This window comes from Schistocerca serialis, chromosome 1 (genome assembly GCF_023864345.2).
Source record: "Schistocerca serialis cubense isolate TAMUIC-IGC-003099 chromosome 1, iqSchSeri2.2, whole genome shotgun sequence".
Classification (NCBI taxonomy): Eukaryota; Metazoa; Arthropoda; class Insecta; order Orthoptera; family Acrididae; genus Schistocerca; species Schistocerca serialis.
Window position 1 is genome coordinate 288,306,455 of NC_064638.1, and position 17,098 is coordinate 288,323,552.

At 39.2% G+C, this 17,098-nt stretch overlaps 1 protein-coding gene across 1 annotated transcript in view; it reads right to left on the reverse strand.

Annotated features, from left to right (window-relative positions):
- LOC126468380 (probable Rho GTPase-activating protein CG5521) overlaps nt 1–17,098 on the reverse strand; it is a 276,527-nt gene that overhangs the window by 122,269 nt on the left and 137,160 nt on the right. The window contains exons 24-25 of the mRNA XM_050096545.1: nt 11,019–11,144; nt 10,097–10,264 (exon numbers count right to left, since the gene is read on the reverse strand). Of these exons, the coding sequence (XP_049952502.1) occupies nt 10,097–10,264; nt 11,019–11,144 (294 nt within the window). The remainder of the gene's footprint in view (nt 1–10,096; nt 10,265–11,018; nt 11,145–17,098) is intronic.

The following is a 17,098-nucleotide window of genomic DNA, read 5'->3' on the forward strand; positions in this document are numbered from 1 at the left end:
CTTGTCCACATTTCATTCTCAACATTGTGGCAACTAAAATTGACCATACGGAAAGTATACGCTATGGACTTTTACCTCTGCAAACTCTTCAAAATTTCGTGCAATGGTTTACTACATTTAATGCTGCACATCAAAACAAAATTAAGTCATTTATGGGGGGAAGGTATCAGGCAAGAAGACATGTAAAAATCAAATTTTTTGGCCAAATAGTTTTTGTGAAATCGAATGATAAGTGTGTCAAAGCAGTGGGAACACCATGTGTCTGCACAGGCGAGAAGTGCAGTGATGACAAAATCGCGCACAGCGCGGAATGCGGGGAGCACGTGTCTGCAGCAGCGAAAAAGTTAATGAAGAGGCAAAGCACTAGAAATTTCATTCAAACGAATAAAATTCGTGAAGTAAGGCACTCCAATATTGTTTTTAAATAAAGAAAATATCAAGCACCGCAGAAGGTTTGAACTCATAACCTTTCACTTGGCAGCCCAACACCTTAATCGTTCCGCTACCTCAGCTCATCGAACAGTGTAACTCCATAAGGACTCTAACACCTCACGCAACTACTTATAAACACTGTTAGTATGACTATGAATTACTCACGCTTCGTCGAAGTACAATAGGAAATAAACAATTACCGCTGTTCTTTATGGCGAAAAAGCAGTTCGTGAGATTGAAACAAACACCTTTCCTTGCTATCGCCTGAATTAGGAGTCTTATTGGTTGTTTGGTTTAATTAATTAATAGAATATGAAGCAATTGGTATAAAGAATGCTTTTTCCAAACTTTCTGTAAAAGAAAGTCTGCTATCAAGACATTGCTTTTGTTCTATTACTTTATTTATGACTGAACGTTTCTAAAACTGAAGACACTTGTCCGTGCTCTGCACTGCTGTCGAGATCTGGCAACGTCGTTCTCTGTTCATTGGCTGACTGTTTTGTGACGTCAGATGCGCAGAACGAACCTAAATTCGGCCGCCAAGATATATGACGCGCACTTTAGAACTTTCTGTAAATTATTAGAAGTTTACTTCATTTTGCGCAAAAATGGTAAGCCTTCTAATGTTGGTTCAGGTATTCCATGGTGACATATACCCTTAGACCAAGGTGCAGAACTGATGCATTGTGATGAACAACTCTGCTTTTGTTCTACTGAAAGGCAATGGCAGTGCATGACGAGTCATAACCAATGAACAGCACATAAATTCCATATACATAAAAAGGAAGATCTCTTCATAAAACGGAGGAATCATCAAGCAAAACAGGGTATGTAAAATGGGTGGAGAATTACTTCTTTCAGAGCTGACAGTAGTTCTGTTGAAGGAATTTGTCCAAAGCTATGAGATTTTGCATTTTAATTACGTCTCTGTCTGTTGATCAGCTCCTCCTTCAGTTGCTAGGTATTTATCTTTCCTCTTACATTTATTAATTTTCATCCTGTACTTTCAATTACTGCGAACTCTACATACGACTTCAGTTCCACTTTGATTACATATGACAAAGGGCACCAAGGCTCCAGAACAGAGACATAGCTACAACAAGAAAAACTTCATTTAGCTTATGTGGTTAGGCTGGTGGTGATGTCACCAGTTAAGCAAGTTTGAAGGAACAAGAAGAGACATAAGCTTAAAGAAGTCAAACCCCTGACCCCTCCAAACACACACACACACACACACACACACACACACACACACACACACACACACACAGAAGACAGACAGAGAGAGAGAGAGAGAGAGAGAGAGAGAGAGAGAGAGAGAGAGAGCTGAACATACTTTGATTTACCAAATTCTAGAGAATGCACAGATACTGTTTGTCCTGTTCGTAATGTTTCTCTTTTTGCAATCTATTTTGCTACAAACACAACTATGTGACAAATTCAACAACTTATTTCCAATACCACAAGCAGGAAACAATGTTAAACAAAGATATTGTAAGTGAGCTTATTCCACAGAACAAGCAATAAGCATGCAGTGTTAAAGGTCATAGGACAGCACAGCACATTTAAAACACACATATTTTACTACCTGGCATGCAGCCAATTTGATCGAGAGGCCAGGCTGAGAACAACTTTGCTGGATCGGAAACTAAAAAACACATCTGGATTTGTAAACATATGTACACACTGAACACTATCAATGAACAAAGTAGTATTTTTACACCATAAGTATATGCATGACATCAACCAAATTAGATTTGAAAAACCCAAAAACCACATCATTTTCTAGAGAACCAAAGAAAAACAAAATCTCCAGTAATATTTTATACCTTGTAATGAAAATGTTTCCACACAGAGAAAAAAAAGCAATTCCCCAAAACTGACAGCAACATGTATGAAACAGAATAATTATAAACATTTACAGTAATGTTTCTGGTTAAAAGCACAGAGAACTACACTAAACATTACCAGGTTACCAAGTATACCTTTAAATTCACCTGAGAAACACCGTCAACAAAATACAAGATAGAAAAACAAATATACCAAATAAATGCATGGAAATAACCGATGATGAAAACTGCCAATACAAAACATTTTATCTAGCCACAGAAGCTACTTTTACAACATGCCCATTCCTTCTTTATGTTAGTTTTTATATGCTACAATACCATGCACTTACTTATTATCTGAATTTCACATAAACATAGAAGCTAACTATGTGAGCTTGTCTTTAGATGTAGAAGACAGAATTAACTAATCAACCACAAAATTCACGTATAAAGGAACAGTGACTGGAGATTAACAACAACTGCATAGACTACGCGGATCTTACACTAATTTGTATCTGGGTTATCATTTAGAATACATGTTAATTATTTGCACCTAAATGGTTTCAAGGGAGTGGATATTTTATTCCTGTCATTATACGCTTCACAAAGATCAGAAAACATATTATGTGGGCTGCAGCACAAGAAAAATGCAGCATTGTGTGCGTGTGTCACCCTAGTGTACATAGATAGAAATATTGGTAAAGAAAAGGAATGAGTAGTGCCTACGGCCGGCCACTGATGGCCAAGCGGTTCTAGGCGCTTCAGTATGGAACCGCGAGACAGCAACGGTCGCAGGTTCGAATCCTGCTTCAGGTATGGATGTGTGTGATGTCCATAGGTTAGTTAGATTTAAGTAGTTCTAAGTCCTAGGGGACTGATGACCTGAGATGCTAAGTCCCATAGTGCTCAGAGCCATTTGAACCATTTTGAGTAGTGCCTGCAAACAGATATATGATAGGGAAAAGAAATTAACTGAGAAATAAGGGCAAAATAATGTAAAGTATGGTGACTGATGCAAGAGAGTATAATAGATAATGCAAATAAAGAAAAATAAATGAAAAGGTAGACGGAAATATAGGTGGGTAGAAGACAGTTCAAAGTGCCCCATGCTTTAAAGAAAAGAGTACCAGGAAAGTGGAGTTGCCTTTGCTGAAGACTTTTTTTATGCAGCTCAAAATTTAAGTTGACTGTCACGTTATATTATTACGTCTGATGAAATCTGGAAAGTGGAGATGGCCTTGAGCTTTCAAACTTTTTCTCCAGAGCCTGGATACCAAATATATATAAATGATGCTGACTGCAGTAAAACTTCAGAAGGTCCAGTTCACAACATCAGTAACTTGCATCATTGTATCATCACACAACCAAGATTCAAGTTTGAGATGAAATAACATCATTTCAGCACAAAACAAGCAAATGTGCTGTACGTATATAAAATTTCAGAATGTTTAGAGGAAGTAAAAAGTAACACTTCAATGTGACACAAATGTCACAGGTGCACTGTTTCCTTGACACTACTGATATTCAGAGACGGTATTCAAACTGCTGTACGGTGTATACTGTTTTAGAGAGTCCCTGAGAATGATGTCCATTTACGTTAATGCACAACTGGCATCTGCATACTAATTACTGTCTAACACACTCAAAACAATCATGTTGTTGTTGTGGTCTTCAGTCCTGAGACTGGTTTGATGCAGCTCTCCATGCTACTCTATCCCGTGCAAGCTTCTTCATCTCCCAGTACCTACCGCAACCTACATCCTCCTGAATCTGCTTTGTGTATTCATCTCTTGGTCTCCCTCTATGATTTTTACCCTCCACGCTGCCCTCCAATACTAAATTGGTGATCCCTTGATGCCTCAGAACATGTCCTACCAACCGATCCCTTCTTCTAGTCAAGTTGTGCCACAAGCTTCTCTTCTCCCCAATCCTATTCAATACTTTCTCATTAGTTATGTGATCTACCCATCTAATCTTCAGCATTCTTCTGTAGCACCACATTTCAAAAGCTTCTATTCTCTTCTTGTCCAAACTATTTATCGGCCATGTTTCACTTCCATTCATGGCTACACTCCATACAAATACTTTCAGAAACGACTTCCTGACCCTTAAATCTATACTCGATGTTAACAAATTTCTCTTCTTCAGAAACGATTTCCTTGCCGTTGCCAGTCTACATTTTATATCCTCTCTACTTTGACCATCATCAGTTATTTTGCTCCCCAAATAGCAAAACTCCTTTACTACTTTAAGTGTCTCATTTCCTAATCTAATTACCTCAGCATCACCCGACTTAATTCAACTACATTCCATTATCCTCGTTTTGCTTTTGTTGATGTTCATCTTATATCCTCCTTTCAAGACACTATCCATTCTGTTCAACTGCTCTTCCAAGTCCTTTGCTGTCTCTGACAGAATTACAATGTCATTGGCAAACCTCAACATTTTTATTTCTTCTCCATGGATTTTAATACCTACTCTGAATTTTTCTTTTGTTTCCTTTACTGCTTACTCAATATACAGATTGAATAACATTGGGGAGAGGCTACAACCCATCTCACTCCCTTCCCAACCACTGCCTCCCTTTCATGTCCCTCGATTCTTAGAACTGCCATCTGGTTTCTGTACAAATTGTAAATAGCCTTTCGCTCTCTGTATTTTACCCCTGCACCTTCACTATTTGAAAGAGAGTATTCCAGTCAACATTGCCAAAAGCTTTCTCTAAGTCTACAAATGCTAGAAATGTAGGTTTGCCCTTCCTTAATCTGGCTTCTAAGATAAGTCATAGGGTCAGTATTGTCTCACGTGTTCCAACATTTCTACGGAATCCAAACTGATCTTCCCCGAGGTCGGCTTCTACTAGTTTTTCCATTCGTCTGTAAAGAATTCGTGTTAGTATTTTGCAGCTGTGACTTATTAAACAGATAGTTCGGTAATTTTCACATCTGTCAACACCTGTTTTCTTTGGGATTGGAATTATTATATTGTTCTTGAAGTCTGAGGGTATTTTGCCTGTTTCATACATCTTGCTCACCAGATGGTAGAGTTTTGTCAGGACTGGCTCTCCCAAGGCCGTCAGTAGTTCTAATGGAATGTTGTCTACTCCCGGGGCCTTGTTTCGACTCAGGTCTTTCAGTGCTCTGTCGAACTCATCATGCAGTATCATATCTCCCATTTCATCTTCATCTAAATCCTCTTCCACTTTCATAATATTGTCCTCAAGTACATCGCCCTTGTATAGACCCTCTATATACTCCGTCCACCTTTCTGCTTTCCCTTCTTTGCTTAGAACTGGGTTTCCATCTGAGCTCTTGATGTTCATGCAAGTGGTTCTCTTGTCTCCAAAGGTCTCTTTAATTTTCCTGTAGGCAGTATCTATCTTACCCCTAGTGATACTCGCTTCTACATCCTTACATTTGTCCTCTAGCCATCCCTGCTTAGCAATTTTGCACTTCTTGTCATCTCATTTTTGAGACGTTTGTATTCCTTTTTGCCTGCTTCATTTACTCCGTTTTTATGTTTTCTCCTTTCATCAATTAAATTCAATATTTCTTCTGTTACCCAAGGATTTCTACTAGCCGTCGTCTTTTTACCTACTTCATCCTCTGCTGCATTCACTACTTCATCCCGCAGAGCTACCCATTCTTCTTCTACTGTATTTCTTTCCCTCATTCCTGTCAATTGTTCCCTTATGCTCTCCCTGAAACACTGTACAACCTCTGGTTTAGTCAGTTTATCCAGGTCCCATCTCCTTAAATTCCCACCTTTTTCCAGTTTCTTTTGTTTTAATCTACAGATCATAACCAATAGATTGTGGTCAGAGTCCACATCTGCTCCTGGAAATGTCTTACAATTTAAAACCTGGTTCCTAAATCTCTGTCTTACCATTGTATAATCTATCTGATACCTTTTAGTATCTCCAGGATTCTTCAATGTACACAACCTTCTTTTATGATTCTTGAACCAAGTGTTAGCTATGATTAACCTATGCTCTGTGCAAAATTCTACCAGGCGGCTTCCTCTTTCATTTCTTAGCCCCAATCCATATTCACCTACTACATTCCCTTCTCTCCCTTTTCCTACTACCGAATTCCAGTCACCCACGACTATTAAATTTCCGTCACCCTTCACTATCTGAATAATTTCTCTTATTTCGTCATACATTTTTTCAATTTCTTCGTCATCTGCAGAGCTAGTTGGCATATAAACTTGTACTACTGTAGTAGGCGTGGGCTTCGTATCTGTCTCTGCCACAATAATGCGTTCACTATGCTGTTTGTAGCAACTTACCCGCATTCCTAATTTCCTATTCATTATTAAACCTACTCCTGCATTACCCCTATTTGATTTTGTGCTTATAACCCTGTAGTCACCTGACCAGAAGTCTTGTTCCTCCTGCCACCAAACTTCACTAATTCCCACTATATCCAACGTTAACCTATCCATTTCCCTTTTTAAATTTTCTAACCTACCTGCCCGATTAAGGGATCTGACATTCCATGCTCCGATCCGTAGAATGCCAGTTTTCTTTCTCCTGATAAAGACATCCTCTTGAGTAGTCCCCGCCCGGAGATCCGAATGGGGGACTATTTTACCTCCGGAATATTTTACCCAAGAGGACGCCATCATCTTTTAACCATACAGTAAAGCTGCATGCCCTCGGGAAAAATTACGGCCGTAGTTTCCCCTTGCTTTCAGCCGTTCGCAGTACCAGCAGGGCAAGGCCGTTTTCGTTAGTGTTACAAGGCCAGATCAGTCAATCATCCAGACTGCTGCCCCTGCAACTACTGAAAAGGCTGCTGCCCCTCTTCAGGAACCACACGTTTGTCTGGCCTCTCAACAGATACCCCTCCATTGTGGTTGCACCTACGGTACGGCTATCATATCGCTGAGGCACGCAAGTCTCCCCACCAACGGCAAGGTCCATGGTTCATGTGTTTCATGAATAATGGCTCTAGCTTCACCAAGTGGGCACACAGCTCTTCTGGAGTGTCTATTGGGAGTTTTACACCAGACATTTTACTTGCCTCCACAACGAGAAGTTTGTAAAAGTGACATTGAGATAACAAAGTGGCCACAGTACTGGCCCAACTCTCTATCGAACAACTGGGGTAAACATTGTCTAAATGTTCTCCAGAATCAACAACTTAGTGTGGTGGGGTCTCTTCATGCTGGAACCATAATCATCTCCCAACTGTTAGTGGGACATTCTCCAACATTTCTAGTAACACTTCACTCAGAAACATACACTAATTTTCTCCAGCGAGCACGTTAGGCATAAGACATGATTAAATCAGATGGTCATGAACAATACCAGCCTACAAATTTATGGTAAATCTCTGTGATACTGGAACAAAAAAGTTGCCTTAGGGTTTCAAACTCCCAGGTATGCCTATTGTGGCTCCTGGACTGTGTACATAGCCAAGGGAATTCCAGCGTCACACCCTTCAAGAACTGCTAGAGGATAAATGGTGCATCTGTGACATTTGCATGACATAACAAAAGTGTTTCTTTTTATCTACTCTAATAACTCTACAAATCTATAAAAGCAGTTTTTCTTACTACCTGTCTATATGTACCCATATCAACAACAGAAACATCAATATGCGCGAAAAGCAGACTGCAAAGAAAAGATCATCCGAAAAAAACCTCTTAATTCAAAGTGGCATGAAGATGAATCAAGTCGGCAATTTTTTTTACACCCACACAATCCTCCCACTGGCTACCTGTAATTTTGACATTGAGAGGCACTGCCAACACCTGCTCTAAATGCAATTCAGTGTAATGCATGGACACCCCTTCATGGAGTTTAGCTGCTCATGGCAATATATTAAGCATTGGAACAATTGACAGTTGAGGCTGAAGGGAGAGGGAAAGTTGTGAAGTTGGAAAACGATTTAGAAAAGATATCTGAATGGTGCAAAAATTGGCAGTTGAGGCTAAATAATGAAAAGTGTGAGGTCATCCACATGAGTGCTAAAACAAATTCGTTAAACTTCGGTTATACGATAAATCAGTTTAATCTAAAAGCTGTAAATTCAGCTAAATACTTAGGTATTACAATTACAAACAACTTAAATTGGAAGGAACACATAGAAAATGTTGTGGGGAAGGCTAACCAAAGACTGCGTTTTATTGGCAGGACACTTACAAAATGTATCAGATCTACTAAGGAGATTCCCTACACTACGCTTGTCCGTCCTCTTTTAGAATACTGCTGCGCGGTGTGGGATCCATACCAGATAGGACTGACAGAGAAAGTCAAAAAGTTAAAAAAAGGGCATCAAGAAGGGCAGCATGTTTTATAATACTGTGAAATATGGGGGAGAGTGTCACAGAAATGATACAGGATTTGGGCTGGACATCACTAAAAGAAAGGCATTTTTCGTTGCGACGGAATCTTCTCATGAAATTCCAATCACCAACTTTCTCCTCCAAATACAAAAATATTTTGTTGACACCAACCTACATAGGGAAAAACGATCACCACAATAAAATAAGGGAAATCAGAGCTCGTACAGAACAATATAGTTGTTTGTTCTTTCCATGCACTATAAAATATTGGAATAATAGAGAATAGTGAAGGTGGTTCGATTAACCCTCTGCCAGGCACTTAAATGTGGTTTGCAGAGTATCCATGTAGATGTAGAAGGGGGGGGGGGAGGGGGTGTGTAATACTAACAGTTCATTGAATGCAGTTCATTGAATGCAGGTTGTAGGGTGCATTGGAGGACCATAAACACCTGTGCAGAATGGGGGGAGGGGAGGGGGGGGTGGCAAGAGATATGGAATGGGAGATACATTCGCGGAGCTTGTGGATGGGACAGTTCCCATTAATAAAGACCTTTGCAAACTGAATGCGAGTGGAAAGCGATCAGGACGACAAGGGCAGAAGAATGCAGGCACAGCTTGCAAAGATGAATGAAGGCCAAGGAAATTTTACACACAGAAAACAGAGAGACGGACAATGAGCAGAAAGCAAGGAAAGGAAGGTGCTTGAAAGAAAACCATCATGGAATCATGAAACAGATCAAAATAATAAATAACAATAAGTAAATAAAACAAGGCAGAAATTGTAAATAATGAATCTCTGAAGCCAAGAGGAGGGCAGAGCACAATATTAAAAGAACAGGAGAAATGAGACACAAATTGAAAAAGATACAAATGCAGGACAGGGACTAATAGATGTTTCAGGCCCAGGAGATTGCAGTTCATTGAATGCAGGTTGTAGGGTGCATTGGAGGACCATAAACACCTGTGCAGAATGGGGGGAGGGGAGGGGGGGGGGTGGCAAGAGATATGGAATGGGAGATACATTCGCGGAGCTTGTGGATGGGACAGTTCCCATTAATAAAGACCTTTGCAAACTGAATAAGCAAAATACTTTGTGAGCCACTGTACAGTGTGTAAAGGAGAGTACTGGAGATCCATATCACAATTTATTGGCCTATACCGTTCATGTATTGCATGTTAGTAAAAATGATTGTATATGTCTCTGTGCTTGCCCCTCTGTGCTCCCTACGGGAGATATATGACCGTGACAGCACAACTGTCACACTGCTGCCTGACAGCTGCAATTTTTCTTCCACTTTTAATATATTGTCCTAATTTTTTTTGTAATTCTACTAAATGAGACATTTAATAAAGCACATGCCGAAACATGCAAATTTAATGGAACAAAGGACTGCTAATACCAAATTCAGTACGTCTTTTTTACCACTACATAAAAAAAATTAAAAATGTTGGTGACATGCAAAAAAACTGCTCCTATGAAAGCACAATAGACGAAACAACATTGTTCCTAATGCACATCTGTGCGAACACACAGCACTTACCCTTAATGCAAGCAACAACACATTGACTGCATCTTTTATGCGAGGATGACATGTGCCATGGCTCAATTCTTGATACGCATAAATGCCCAAGCTTGAAAGAGCAATGCAACGAGCCAAACCTGTTGGTTCTCTTTTCCCACATCTTAGTAAAATAGGCACAATGTGATCCTGCAAAGAAAAGAAAATGACAAATGGCACACAGTGCTCATATTAACGACAACTTACAGAATGAACTAAAAATTTAATGTAAATGTTTTATCTTTCCATTCCTCATAACTCCAGATGTATAGCGACTGCCATAAAGGAGAGTACTGTTGCCTTCCTAATCCTCTTCTTCTTGCCCCCCCCCCCCCCCCCCCCTCTCTCTCTCTCTCTCTCTCTCTCTCTCTCTCTCTCTTTAAGCAAAAGAATTAATTCCATCTAAATGTGTCCTTTATATTATTATAAATACATTAGATACAACCCTGCACGAAATCCAGAAATATTTCAGTTTCTCACAAAATAGGAAGTTTCTATTAAGTGTTCATATAAAAATATCTGTTTTTCCAACACAACAGGAAGATATTTCTATATCTCATCATACCTATGTTAAATTTTCATCAGCAAATGAAGACTACTGTCTAGCACAACAAAATAACATGAGCTTCATGTACACCGTTTCATTACTGTTCTTCACTGGGCAAGGCAGATAGAAAGCTCAAACTGCCAACAGAAAGCTGACAATAGGAGAGGCACACAAAATTAGAAACTGCTGATTACTCTGAATACTTTAAAATTTTTTACTAAAATGTGAATTTTCCTGCTTATTTCTAAATATCATTTTTAAACTAAAGAGACAGTGCACAGGCAGGAATCCTGTTTTGATTGATATTGTTAGGGAAAACAATAGTACTGTATTGTCAGGCAGAGCAAATCTACCAACCTTGGCATCGACACACGATCTCACACTGAACTCCTTTACTGTGGGCTGAAGTACTGGTAGTTCTGGGAAGGTGCTGGACAAGCAAAGCAGAGTGCCCAATATGGAAGCTGCCTCAGTCCGAGGAGCCTGTGATGATAGAAGTACACTAAGTTTTGGAACAGTATGACACAACAACTAAAACACTGAAGTACTTTAATGCAGAGAGCCATAAGATCACAGTACAAGAACTCTTTTTGAACTATTTATAAGGAATCATCTTATCAGGGAACTTGACATGCATTAACATAACATAAAATATTTTAAATTACCATAAAACTAATTTCAGATAATCTTCCCTTGTTAACATAAAAGGTAGTATTACAAGGACAGAAGGTGACCTACTGCGCAATTCAAAAACTAGTTCATGATACACAATTGCCCTGTGTCCTCCCTTTATCCACCTATGCTTTTCCCAAATTCAGAAAGAAATCTGACATCATAAATAGACTGCCATATTCAGCTAATCGCATAATAAAATGAGAGCATATCCTCAGTGAATTCTGAGGTGGTGATTCCTCTACCATTTGATACAAATAACCCCCCCCCCTCCCACAATTGGTATGATACTTCTTTGGCCTTTGGATGGGTATATTTGATACAGGAAATAGTTTTGTATTTCGATAAGTACTTCCAAACATTTTGCTGTAGCGAGGAGCACGTAGAAGAAAGGAGTGTGTAGAAGAAAGAAGTATGTAGAAGAATTGTGACTCAGGTTTAGGTGACCTATGTGACCATGCACTTTATAGGTATGCCCCTAGTACAACTGTTCATGATGCACGGGGCCCTACATGGCATACACTCATTGTAAAGAAACTCCTGGAAAAAGAGACTATTGCATAATATGTATGCAACAAAGTACAGGGCTACAGATAAGGACATGATAAATGAAACATGTTCAACACTCCTGAAGGCCATGCACGAAGCTTTCAATGACTACCATAGCAAAACATTATCAAAGGATTTTTCACAAACCAAATACATTCTGGTCATATGTAAAGGCACTCAGGGGTAAGAAAGTTAGTGTCCAGTTACTCACGGACAAAACAAGAACTGAAATTGAGGGAATCAAAGCACATCCAGAACTGTTGAACTCCATTTTAAAATGTTCCTTTACAAAGAAAAATCCAGGTGCATCATCTCGATTTAATTCTTGAACCACTGCTAAGATAAGCAATATAGATATTAGTGTCAGTGATGTTGAGAAACAGCTGAGATCGCTAACACTAAATGAAGTTTCAAGTTCCAATGCAATCACTATCACATTCTGTACCAAATTTGTGGTTGAGTTAGCCCCCCTTTGAACTTTAACCAACTACAGAGCCCTCGAACAAAAAACTTTAAGTGCCCTTTATCTGAGTTGTATGACTGTCAGTATTGAGATACACTCTCAACAACTATTTATCAACATGACTGAACTATGTAAACTTCTGAGAACTACTGTCCACACAACTTGATAACAGAAAAGTCAGTCCTTGACATTGTCTAACAGGTGCACACTAGGACAAAGCGTATAGATGTTGATTTGGCATGGAGCAGGAAGGACAAGTAACAACACAGTCCTTTAAGGCAAGGAGCTTATAAGCAGACCACTGATGAGTGGCTGCAAGGTGACGTAATGACAAGGTCCTATGAGGTGATAAGCCCGTGGGCAATCGCATGCAAATACTGCAAAGCAGTGCCCTTGTAAGAGGCTGACCGAAGTGCAGCACCATACGGGGCTCGTGACGAGGGCGAGACGACACCTAGGTGAGCAACGGCAGATGTTGGATCCTTATCAGAGATTCATGGCGTCTGTTGGAGACCAGAGCATAACTGGTTCTTGATGGGTGGGGCACTGACTGAAGTAGACATCTGCAGAAGAGTACCTACATTGTGTCACGTGAACATGTGACCATGCAGACACAAATAGGTGTCTGCAACTGCAGTACTGTCTACACGACCTGCGGAACCCATAGTGAAGCGCACTGTTCCCAGACATATTGTGGTAGCTGCAGAAGGCTTGGCGATAGACAGCTCAGTGATTCTTCTATTGATAAACATCTTTCGAGGTAAAGTGAGGGCGTACCTGACCCACAAAGCATATTGACAAGTGTGGTGGCCGAATACACTGGAGCACAGTCCTCCTTGTACCACAAAAACCATGCCTGGCAGTTGCAAGTAAGCACCAGTCACACACGTCTACTAGAGGAGTAGCATAAGTGACCCACGAAACTACCGTCTAATATCCTTCACATCCATTTATCACAGAATCTTAGAAAATATTCTGACTGAAAACATAATGAGAGATCTCAGACAGAATGACCTCCTCCATGTCAATTTGCATGGATTCTGAGAACATCAATCATATGAAACCCAACTTGCACTCTGCTCAAATGATGTCCTGAAAGTTGATAATCAAGACAGTCAGTTAAATGGAGCATGTCTTGACTGCTGGAAAGCATTTCACTCAATATCACATCTGCACTTATTATCGAAAGTACAATCTTATGGGGTATCAAGATAAATTTGTGAAGGGATTGATATTTCTTGGTAAGGATGTCATCATGAGATGCATCAGTAACTAAGAGTGTGCCCCAGGATAGTGTGCTGGGGGCCCTTGTCTGCAGACAATATTAATAGTAACCTCAGAATTTTTGTAGAAGATGCAGTTATCTATACTGAAGTACTGTCTGAAAGAAGCTGCACAAATATGCAGTCAGATCTTCATAAAGATTTCAGAGTGGAGCAAAGATTGGTAACTTACTTTAAACGTTCAAAAATGTAAAATTTTGCACTTCACAAGCAAAACAAAAATGTGCTATTATATGACTACATTATCAACAACTCACAACTGGAATTTAGTCAACACGTAGAAATATCTAGGTTTAACAATTTGTAGTGATATGAAACTAGACATTCACATAGGCTAAATAGCAGGTAAAGCAGCCAGCAGACTTCAGTTCATTGGGAAATGGAACCCGTCAACAAAGGAGATTGCTTACAAATAACTAATATGAACCAACCTAGAATACTGTTCAAGTTTGTGGGACCTGCACCAAATAGGATCTACAGGGATATTGGATACATACAGAGAAGGGCAGCACAAATGGTCACAGGTTTGCAAGACCCTTAGGAGAGGGTCACAGATATGCTGAAGAAACTGAACTGGCAGAAATTTTAAGATAGAAGCAAAATGCTCCTAGAAGGCGTAATTATAAACATTTCAAGAATCAGCTTAAAATGACAAATCTTGGAATATATTAAACCCACTATGTACCACTCCTGCAGTGACTGTGAGTACATGATTAGATTAATTACAGCTTGCAAAGAGGCATCTGAACAGACACCCTTCTCGTGCTTCATATGTGAATGGAATGAGAAGAAGCCCTAATAACAGATACAATGAAAAGTACCCTCTGCCATGCACTTCAAAGTGGTTGGGTAGTATGAGTGTCAATGTAAATGTTTAGTGTGATTTATTCATTCATAACGTGGTACACTTCTCTTTCACAAGCTAATAAAAGATTTTTATGTAAAAATGTTGATAACATAGTCTGTAGGTAGACAACATCTCACTGTAGAGGCTTTGATTTGACATATGCACAGAAATGATTATATGTATAAAGCAAGAGCACAGGACATTGGCAAAGCGTGACCGTGATCGTGAGTCCCCACCTGCTGTGGTGGTGTTGCTTACATTTTCGTGTCATGGCTTGTTGATAGTTTGGAAGGCGGAGAGCAAGAGGTGCTGCCAACAATGACATTGCCCTGAAAACAGTTGATAGAAGCTTAAGAGAAACATTACTCTATTCTGTTCTGCTCTAAGGCTCTCTTTGAAGATGGTGTTCTGATTAATTTAAGATCTGTTCACCCAACAATGTAATTGTTACATAAGAGAGTAACAAAATACCGAAGAGTTATTTAAGAAGTGGTTATGTCATTTTGCAGCTTGAATACTAAAAAGCTCTTTTCCAGCCCTTAGCCCTCTGCAACATGTGACGAAGTGAAACGGCAAGAATTCGTGGCACTGCGTAATAAGTCCACAGCATCAAGGAATTCAAGCAAGGTGTCCGAACATGAAAATAATTAAGGTACAAAAACATCCCGAGAGCACCGGACTGACAGATCGTTCGGAGATAAAATATCTTCTTGGCCCAGTCCAATGACTAGCACTAAGTCATTACACTCAAATGTATCCAAGTGGGATATTACCACCTGTATTGTGCTTTCACTGCCAAAACCTTCCATTCCTAATTGAGAAACCACCCTGCTGTGGGTTTCAGATATGACTTTTATTGAGTCAAGATTAAAATTATATGCCACCTGATTGACTTTGGCATTAACACATTTGAAAATGGTGACTATATAGATCAAGAATTCTCCATAGCAATTCATGAGGCAATAGTAGAAAGTGTTAGGCTCCAAGTGAATAATTCTCATTTTGATCCTTAATATGTTTAGAGCAGACACTTTAACCAAGAACTAAAGCTCTTCTGTTTTACTGTAACTTCTGAAAAGATTATATCATGAAATTCCATTTCATTAAGGCATCTACATGAAAATGGTAAATCCAGAGTGGAATATGAATTATGGAAAAACTGAAGACAGCAACTCATTGTATAGAGGAAGAACTGAGCAGTCAACAGGCATATAGTGCCCTTTTTCTACAGCGAGTTCTTGACTTCAGTGATTCCACTGTCTACGGAATTCAAAAGTTTATTTATCCACTCATGATTTGCAGTACATCCCATCAAGAAGGGAAACATTCAGGGATGTGGAAACAGTCATGGTAAACATTAGTAAAGACAAGGAAATTATAGGAACTTAATCTGTATACTGTATTAATAAAGAACTATATTATACTAATTAATGCTATTCACACACCATCTAAATTAAATTGAGTAAATTAGAAAGAAAGCTGCTACTCTGAAAGAAGCTGCCGCTTCCTCGGTTACGTTATAAAGCTGCTGTTTATCTGCTGTTGGTAGCTTCATATTTACTTGATTACTAGTGTTTTTTTTTTTTCAGAAAAAACACACCCAATTCAATGAAAAAACTGAGCAATGTGTACAGTATATTATGACATGTCATGCAACCTTACAATAAATACTGCTACCATGTAGCTAACAGAACTCTTCAATTACTGAATCTAGATACTCGCATAATGTGTAGGAAGAGTGGCTATTGAGCTGAGTTTTATGTTTTTAATTTTATTTTGAATAGGTATGGATTCAATTACTGAATCTAGATACTCGCATAATGTGTAGGAAGAGTGGCTATTGAGCTGAGTTTTATGTTTTTAATTTTATTTTGAATAGGTATGGATTCCCAGTTTCTTGCTTCATATTGGACAGAAGCTTGGTGAATATCTTTTCACCAGAGCACACAACTCCATTCTCAAGCCTAGGAGGAGGACAGGGAAAGGCCATGTGAAAACTGTTTTGTATTGTGATAGTGTAAATTACTGTGTTGCTGAAACTTATTTTTATTATAAACAACAAAACCATTATGGAGTAAATGTATTAGAACATGAGTAGCTGCACTGCCCCAGAAGTAACACCATAACTGGGTGTGACCATGTGCAAAATGAGTCAATAAAAACATGTAAGGTCAAATAAACTGAGATTCTGTAATGATCTTCTGCTCTGTTGTAATGACTTTAAAAATATCCAGGTGGTATTCACTTACATGTATGATATTGGAATATCCAGTGTGGAAATCAGACAATGGAATCTGTAAAGGAAGCTTCTCAATTGTCCACAATCAGGACAATACCATGACAGCTCATCTTACGAATGCCTTCATCCAGGCTGCTGTGACACGACAGCTACATCTACATTTACAGTCATACTCTGCAAAACCATCGCGAACTGCATGGAAGAGGGTAGGTCCTATTTTACCATTTAATAGGGTCTCTTCCTGTTCCATTCACATAAGGAGTGCAGGAAGAATGATTGTTCGAATGCCCCCGTGCATGCTGTAATTATTCTAATCTTGTCCTCACAATTCCTATGTGAGTGATATGTAGGGATTGTAATATATTCCTACAGTTCTTGAAGTTT